Source organism: Choristoneura fumiferana, chromosome 27, assembly GCF_025370935.1.
Source record: "Choristoneura fumiferana chromosome 27, NRCan_CFum_1, whole genome shotgun sequence".
NCBI classification, from domain to species: Eukaryota; Metazoa; Arthropoda; class Insecta; order Lepidoptera; family Tortricidae; genus Choristoneura; species Choristoneura fumiferana.
In genome coordinates this window covers 1,889,021-1,898,846 of record NC_133498.1, presented here as the reverse complement: position 1 = coordinate 1,898,846, position 9,826 = coordinate 1,889,021, and the positions used below count along the sequence as shown (strand labels likewise).

General features: G+C 36.9%; 1 protein-coding gene across 1 annotated transcript in view; it reads right to left on the bottom strand.

Annotated features, from left to right (window-relative positions):
* Positions 1-161: 161 nt before the first annotated feature.
* The window catches only part of da (transcription factor daughterless), a 65,000-nt gene continuing 55,335 nt past the window's right edge, over positions 162-9,826 (bottom strand). The window contains 3 exon segments of the mRNA XM_074108660.1: positions 162-4,310; positions 5,403-5,512; positions 6,247-6,392. Coding sequence (XP_073964761.1) covers positions 4,260-4,310; positions 5,403-5,512; positions 6,247-6,392 — 307 coding nt within the window. The 3' untranslated portion in view covers positions 162-4,259.

Genomic DNA, 9,826 nt, shown 5'->3' with positions numbered 1-9,826 from the left:
TAGTCAAATTTCAAAATAATAGGGACAAACGGATCTTCAAAAATGTTTTTTATGTGATTAAAATCAAAGTTTAAAATTATTGACAAGTTCATCCTACCGCAAAATTTTCTTAGGAAATTTAAGATAGCATGATACAGTGTGAATAAAAATAAAACGCAAAATTAGCAAAATGAATGGCACATTTATATTTAATTATAATTATTCATTTTTATAATTAGATTTTCTTGTTATATTTTTAAACTATGCATCCGATCGGAACAGACCAAATGCTTCACGATGTCAGCGTGGATGAGATACCGACAAAAAAGCCTCTGTACTATCTCCAGGACGGTACTTAAAGTGCCTTCAGTATGAGCATTCACAAGAAATCAAATTCGACAACAAAAGAAACTTAAAAATTAATTCTTAATGGAAGATAAAGTCAACTAAACTAAACTAAGGGGCGAAGCTACGCTTAACTAAATTATTTGAACTTGGACTCTTGCGAGTGTTTTTCTTTAAGATACTCAAAAAAAGGTAACCGCAGAAAACCAGCTTCAACGAGGGTTTTTGACAAACAAAATACTAGATGGCGCTGTGGACGACTAGTCCACTTGCCTCTACAGTCATGCTTGACATTGACTCATTATTATTAACACCAAACGTGACAATTGTCAAACAGACTTCAGCACAGTCAACTACAAAAATAATGATACGACCAAAGTTACAAAAATATGTATAAACGACTTTATTGACTTAACATTAAGATTGTGTACACGTGTTTTTGTAACTGACAGTATATCGATACTTATCTTTTAGTTGACTGTGTCGACATCTAGCGACATTCCATCTGTCAGAAAACTGCCATTATATCTTTTTTTCTGCTCTTACACTAACAAACGAAACATTAATTTCATTATCAGTTTTCTTTCCTGTTTTGATTTTTATAAAACACCTAAAAGGAATATACTGTTGATTCAGCGTATGCCCGCAACAGGCTCATTGTCTTCATATAATGCAGTCAAAGTAAGACCTTAAAACTATATAATACAGTGTATTAACGAATATTAAACCGTTCTGCAACCCCCCGCGTCAGACAACTATCAATTTTATACTTTACTCATAATATTATTACTATTCCAGTACAAATTATAATTGTTCCTATTATGTGCTCTTAAGATATTAACAAAAAAAGGCAAACAAAACAACAAAAACAAACAGTCAGTAAAAACGATCGTTCGTCTGTCGATCAGAAAGCAACGAATCCATAGATTTCACTGATTGATGCATTTGATCAGATTTGTTTAACTTTTATCAACTATCTAGAAGAACAAAACGCTACCGCGGGGAGTTTCAAAACGGTCGGCTTATAAAAGACCCGTTGTCATGTAACGGTACAAAATAATTCATAATAATAATTAATAATAATTTATTATGCTTAAATGAAAATCAGCCAATCGTCAAATGGAACACAAAACGACCGATGTATTGAGCGATGTTTATTTACATTATGCATTTTTATTAAATTTTGGGGCTTCGAAAATACATTGGTATATAATATAAAGTTACATACCGTACAAAATATTATAAATTCCGTAGAAAAAAAGTCTAATGTCAGAAATATAAACTATTAAAAATGTTAACGTGAGATCAAAATGTCAAGTTTTTTTGTGTCAAAATAACACACACAAACATAAAATCCCGAGTTTGATAACGAAAAACATGAAACACATTTTGTTTTAAATCACACAGCACAGTATTTAATATTCTATATGGTATGTAACTTTTAGCTACTCAAAAACAAAATGGCGCCGACACTCTTAAAACACATAGACAAGTTGCCGCTTTCAATCAACCATGATTTCGTGATAGCTACCGAACAAACTAAAATAAAAACATTTATAAAAAAATAACTACGAAGAACGTAGATCTCCGGAATACAAAATAAAAACACTGGTTTTCCCGAACTTAAGTACGATCTTAAGTTAGCAGCCAATATAGGGAGCATGCTCGATTTACTCATGCCTAAATTAATTCATAATTATCAACGCATCGTCGCGCGATTTAATAAAAAAAAATCGCGTAATACAGAATTCCAAGCGCATTTTCGAGTTTTTATTATTATTGTCGAGCGTACTTTTTGGGGCGAGCAGTGGCGAAAAATGGCGAAAATGAATGGGTCTCGGATGGGCCTAGAACACGCATTTTTAATCAAAAACATGAGCATTGCAGGCGTTGGTGATCCTCAAAAATGAACTTGAAATTCGCCCTTAAACTACACTTATGGCAGCGACAAAAGAACATTAAAATTGTAATTAAAAATATCTTTTTTTCAGTATCCCTAATCAAATTACACTATATATACCTATACATACGTTCTAGGCTAATATTTTACAAATTCTGGTTTCGTCTTTGGGGTGAAGACATTTTTATCTCTTTTTATTATTTCCCTGCGATGGTGGAGTTTTAGAAAACTATCCATTTGTACACTTACCCTAACTCTAAACCTATACTCAAGTCCAACGACGTCTCTACAATCGAATGCTCAAGCACGAAGTTAGTCTTGACTGTGTAAAAGCCAGAGTATGTACAGGGTAAATGCCTCGCTATTTGGGACGCGCGCTTATTTGGCCTCTGTTATTTATCTTTAAACCAATTCTTAAATCATGCCAAAGAATAAACAATTCGCACATGGGTTCGTAGATGAAAAAAATATATAGATAACATGCTATTTTTCTCGAATATAATATTCACGAATCCATGTGTAAAAGGTTTTACATTTATTGTTAGCCATAAAATTATTAATCCAATTTGACAGGTGGCTAACTGGCAACACAGGATTGTGGTACGATTGCCAGGTGCAAAAATTACAAAAAACAAAAATTACTTTTGATTACACTGTAAAATACACGATGACATTACTGGGAATGTAAAAAACAAAACATGTTTTGTATTGTTACAATGTCGAGACGTTTATGTAAAATTTTTGGTTGGTATAAATCACACATCTTTTATAAAGGCTCATGTTAAATAGTAAATTTAGTAGTATATATATGTACACAAGATTATAAAACACTGCACCAAATCCATCAACTGGGAAAGAACAAACTTGTGTTTTTTTTGCACATGGCAATTTAAGTACTGAGTTGTAAAAAAATACGTCATATTTTCGTCACTGGGTAAAATAGTACAATTCCGTTTTTAAAATAATCACGAAGAGACTATGTGTGTAGGTATTATAAAAAAATAATTTATTCATCTTTTGCTGTAGCCTTAAAAATATACTAAAAAAGTATAAGTAACAATTGCAAGTCAAAAGACAAACATATATTTCATTTCAAATTCAAATCACACTTATACCTTTTCAGCATTACATTGTGCAAAAAACACTATAAATTATAAAAAAAATAAAACAAAAATATAAAATATACATAAACATAAGTTAAGTGACTTAAATCACAAATGTATCAAACATTTCTTTTTAACATCACAAATATAGTCATCAACATACTAAAAATAGTAATGAAAACAGGCAATTTCAGTATGATTATACAGCCAAAAGTTCTACAGAAACTTCGTATCATATCATCTACATACACACACAGTCGTTCGCGTCGAGAAAACCCAAAGACACCTTAGCACCCACTAAGACCTTAAAAAGCTGATCTTTGTCCCATTAGCCCCAAAACCGGCCATCATTTTACAATTCCCTCTTGGTTAACTTAGTGTTCATTTATATGGAGCCTTACGTCTGTCACATACAACCGCCATGCGTACAACAAAAATAGGACAAAACTTGACAAATTTTATCAAAAGTTATTCAGAACCAGCTAATGTTTTGATAAACTTGTCTCTTTCATAGTAATTTTGCCTTAGGACCTTGTCGAAGCTAGTACCCTGAGTTCCGCTTGACATTTGTGTCACGTACCTAACGTCAAACGGACCTCACGATACCAACGCCATCTAGCGTCACCTGTGAGAAACCATTGGCCGTATTTTTTATATCCTCGGCGGGTCATCTATAAAGTACGTCATACTAATTTTGACCATTAATAGCCCCCCTCCAATAGGGGGTGCCATAAAAATCGACATTATTTTGTTTCCTGTGGTTTACAAACTGGCAGGGGTGTGACGAATTTTATAGATAACCCCTTGGTTTTGTTCACTTGTTTTTGTCGGCCATTTTATAAACAGTTAGTCGTACGCATGTCGCGCTTGTTGTAGAGGACAGACGCGTTGCAGACAGTCCCGGGGGCTTAGGCTAGCGCGTGCGGCGGCCGCTATTGCTGCGGGGGGCCCGACGGCGGCTGCCCGGGTAACTGGCCCATGCCCTGGGGAAAGAAAATATTTTAGACTCATCATTTATATGAGCCGTAGAATGGCCACTGCTGGATATAGCCCTCCCCCATATTTTAGACTCGAAGAATACATTTTGTGCTAATAAATAAGCAGGGAGCGAAACTTTGATGCCGGTGACAGCCGTATGACGCCAAGCTCCATACAGCGTGATTTATTTAGATTATAGATAATCACTAACGACTTATTGGCCTCTTTAGTTTACGGATATTTTATTGACACTTGAGACGGCCAGTACTTATAAATGTCACTATTTTAATATGTTGTGTATATTTTATAAAAAATTGCAGGTGGTAGGACCTTGTGCAAGGTCTACCCGGATTGCTACCACCATCTTGCTCGCTAATCTTGCCGTAAAGCAGCAGTGCTTGCACTGTTGTGTTTCGGCGTGGAGAGTAAGACAGCCGGTGTAATTACTGGCACTTGAGGTATCCCATCTTAGGCCTCTAGGTTGGCAACGCATCTGCAATCCCCCTGGTGTTGCAGGTGTCTATGGGCGATGGTGATCTCTTACCATCAGGAGACCCACTTGCTCGTTTGCCATCCAGTCGAATAAAAAAAAACACCCTATATGTCAATTTGTGTCATATTGACGTCACCGGCATCAAAGTTTCGCTTCCTGTAAATCTTTCACCATCATTTATGATTTAATTTTTATTATAAGCTTATTTTTGCTGACTGTACTTCCGTTGGGACTTACCTATGGCCTGTCAAACAGAGGGTCCTGGGTTCAAAACCGAGCTGGCAGCTCGTGACCTTTTCGAAATTAATGTGTGAAATTACATTTGAAATTTTACCACGAGCTTTACGGCCAAGGGAAACATCGTGAGGAAAGCAATTCAATGGTGTATGTGAAATGGGCACTACGGTTCACTTCGTAGTTGGCAATAGAGGGCGCTACTACATACACTTACATCAGTTCAGTACGCCTACGCATGGACTATTTTTAATTTGGTCCTTTGAACCAGATTTTCGGTCCTTCGAACCAGATTTTTTGGTAATTCAAACAGGATTTTTCACTTTAAGTTCACGAATAGATGTCTCAACATTGCAAAAGGGGGGCTTACCGGCATGGGTTGGTAGTGGTGGAGGGGGGCGGCGAGTAATTTGGGCGCCTCCTCAGCCTTTTCTTCCTCGCGCCGCTTCAGGCACGCCGCTTTGGGGTTCAGGTTGCGCTCTAGACAAACACATTCATGTAAATGGAAGTACTATAGAATCGACTAAATCTTGCTTTACCAATCGTGGAACAAAAAAATCATCATCATCATCATCAGCCCGAAGACGTCCACTGCTGGACAAATGCCTCCCCCTCAGAACGCCACAATGAACGACAACTCGCCACTTGCATCTACCCGTAACTTTTACGATGTCGTCAGTCCACCTGGTGGGAGGCCTGCCTGGACTTTTCTCCCCCAACGGTTATCTGTTCTTCGAGCGATGTGGCCTACACATTGCCACTTCAATTTCCATATTTTTCCAGCTATGTCAGTGACTTTAGTTCTTCGACGAATTTCCGTATTCTATCGCGCGATAGAATCCGGAACAAAAAAATAAATAAATAAAATTATGGTCCTTCACTTCGATCCAAATTAAAACAAAATCAAAGAACCTCTGACTGGACTATGCTATTTTAGTTTGGTCCTTCGAACCGGATGTTTCTAAACTTTCCGTTAACTATAGAAAAATTGTAATTGAAATCAGTTCAAGCTATCGACTGACCTCTCACATGCTGCTCGAGCGTAATAATTACCTCAACTACCATTATGGATCATGCCGTTTTAGTGAACCAAATATTTGGTCCTTCAAACCGGATATTTGGACCTTCGAACCAGATATTTGGTCCTTCGAACCGGATTTTTACTCTTGATTGAAGCTATGAACTGTCTAGATTAATTGAAGCTATGAACTGACCTCTGACTTGCTGCTCGAGCGTCATAATGACTTCGACTGCCATGTTGAGTATGCCGAGCTTGGTCTGCGGCTTGTCGCTCTTCAGGTGCGTCATGCACATCCGGCCGAGCTCCTTTAGCGCCTCGTTTATATCTCGTATCCTTATCCTGGAATCAAAACAAGTATATTTAAAAAAATGATGATTTGATTTCGGGTTCAGTCAATTCGGTTTAGTATTATTTAAGAATATGTAGTCACGCCGCAGTATGTAAAATATTAACGCCATAGACGATATAATGTAATTGACAGCCTTACACCTGTCAAACATACACACACATTTAACATTGCATTAATTAATATTCGATAAATAATAAATATATTTAAACCCTTGTTCAATAATCATTATGTATGTATACATAATTTACAAGGATCTTTGCGCTACCACTATATGTAGCGACGTCAGCGCCATCTATATTGGAACTGAAACAGAATAGCCTAGAACATGCAAATAAAAGAAAGAAAATTTACCGTACATACGAAACGCATTTAAAAAAAAATTGGACACAAAACAATAAATTTACAGTTAATTACGCGGGTTAAATATCTAGATTTTACAGGGTTATGTTATAAGGAGTCCCTTAGTTAAGTACCTAGCTCTAAGCATCATAAAAGATGACATGAGATCTCAACCGATCATGACAAAATTTAAATAAACAATAACTAGGAGAAATTTTTAACACGAAACTACCGTGAGACTCGCTTATTTTAAATGATAACAAAACGGATAACTCACATCTGAAATCGGGTTTAGCTCGGCATGTTTCGGGCTAGTCCGTAACCCTTCTTCTGGGAGCAACGCGCGCGGTTGTGTGCGCGTGTTGGAGCAGCCGCCGAGTCGCGTTGCTCCCAGAAGAAGAGTTACGGATTAGCCCGAAACATGTCGAACTCGATTTCAGACATGAGTTATTCGTGTTGTTATCATTTAAAACTAGGAGAAATCGTCAATTACCAGTGACCAGAATTCATTTTAGTGTAAGGTGGCCAGTTCTTGAAAGGTGCCCAGAAATTGACACCTTATACCAAAAATTTACTCTGTTTATACTTGGTTTGTTACGTCAATTGGCGTCTTAAATATTGAAATTCCCCCATTAAACTGCCTAAACATTTACATTTCTGTATTGAACTACACTAGTCTAGTTTGTAACAATGATAGATAAGTAAATAAATAAATAAAATAAATATCATGGGACACTTGACACCAATTGACCTAGTCCCAAGCTAAGCAAAGCTTGTACTATGGACACTAGGCAACGGATAAACATACTTATATAGATAAATACATACTTAAATACATATTAAACATCCAAGACCCGAGAACAAACATTCGTATTATTCACACAAATATCTGCCCCGGCCGGGATTCGAACCCGGGACCTTGAGCTTCGTAGTCAGGTTCTCTAACCACTAGGCCATCCGGACGTCAAAAAAAAATGAAAGTAAAATGCAAAATGTTAGTAAATGTATGTTAATGTAAATGTAAGTAAAATGTTTTAAAATCTTTGAACGTACCAAACCTAGCAGCTGAAGTTTGTTTACATTTGGTTAAATGCATATCCAAACCAGGTATAGAATTCATTCTACGTACGGTGGAAGTGTAATGCTTCGTCAAATCTGTCCTATACAAGACATGTTAAGTATTATATTATATCGTCCTCCATCGAGCTGTCCGTCCCTCTCGCACTCACCGCTCCCTCGCGTTGTTGGCCTGCCGCCTCTCTTTCTCGCGCGCCGCCTTCGCCTGCGGGTCGCATTCGTCGTCCCCCTCATCCGCCGACGAACAACTATTACAAACGTGCCACTTATAGCCCATGACACTTTACTTGTCGGATACTAGGTACATACATAAATACTATCAGGTACAGCTGGTTTACTAATGTTTCGGCGAATATCGTCTGGCAATCTATTTCATTTCCCAACTGTTTAATATTTCTGAAACTGTTAATATTTCAGGATTTTTATAAAACTAACCTAACCTAAAGGGTTCTACACGATGGCCCTGAAATAAATCCTGAAATATTTACAGTTTTACAGCCTTATTCATAAAAAGTTAGAGCCTCCTTGAAGGCTCCTTGAAGGCCCGATGCTAAAAAACATGATTCATAAACGTCTGTTAGCGCTAATCAGTCGATCAAGGCTCTGCTAAAGTTAGAGGACCGTAGACCCTCCTTTATCTCCCTGCTAAGTCACAAAATGGCCGCCACAAGTTTGAACAGCTGACTTTGACAAGAGCAAAAAACCATACCGAAGATATTTATAGTGAAGGCAGGGCTACGCAAAGATTAAAAAAAAAAAACTGGAAAATTTATTTTCAGGAATTTGTATTTAAAATCCTCTAAATTAGCAACAATAAATTAACAATAAATATGAAAAAAATTTAGGATGATTAACATAATTATGGCTTTTTGCACAACATAAACATGCGAATCGGAAATGGCGGGAAAACAAACATCTCGCTTTTTATTTTTTTTCCTGCTAATTTGCTGTCACTGCTGTCAATTTTTTTTTAAATTATCGATTAGGCCATTTTTTGTCTTTGATTTGTCAAGGTGGCCAACATAACACGTCTAATCCGTCTATCAGCAGCTCAACAACTAGCAGACTGCTAGCAAGCGTTTATGAATCATACTTCTTGACAACCGTCTATTAAGCTTAATCAGTCTGTTAAGTAACAGACCGATCAAACCTCCATTAAGGTTTTTTTATGAATAAGGCTGTTAGAGTTTGCCAAATGAAACAGATTTCCAAACTTTACGTTGCGAAAAGGCAGTACCCGGGTACAGCTGGATAAAAATGCGCATACGATTCTTTACTATACTCTATCTGATAGTTGAAAAAAGACTACCGTCTAGTAAAAATTTTAAAAATACAATACTGATGATTTGTTAGATCATTTTCCCAGAAATAACATTTCAAACAATCGCATTTTTTCCCCGAATGCTTTTTTTTAAGGTTATTTTCACAATCGCGTTTGTCCCCATTTGAATCGGCACAGAAACTGTGGACGGAGCTCCGCGTGAGCTCCTACTCCCTCCGGGCCGATGCCGCGATGTAAACTTAACATAACCTAAACCTACCTGTTTCTGTGTCGCTTAAAATTGGGAAAAAAAGCGATTGTAAAAATAAGCTTCAGTAAAAAAGCATATTGGGAAAAAAGCATTCGGGGAAAACTGCGAATGGAAAGCTTTCAGTGGGAAAAATAATATGACAAACGATGATTCGGACAAAAATTGCGGTATGACTAGCGAAGAGTATACATGCGAACTTCGGAGCTCCCATGTGGACGATTTTCCATGTATACTAAATGCCAGTAAATCCCCGAGTTGTTACCCTGTTTCTTTTATTTATATACTATACTAAACATACTATCGATCGTATAGTAAAGATTTCTTTACACATTTTTTAAACTGTACCGTGGATAGATAACTAAAGCAACGAAGTATAAGTAAACTGTCAAGTTAAATTTAAGTAAAACTATTTAAGTTAATCGTTTAATCTAAGGTCCTTCCGTGTTAACCATAATATAACATTGGTTAAGATCTTT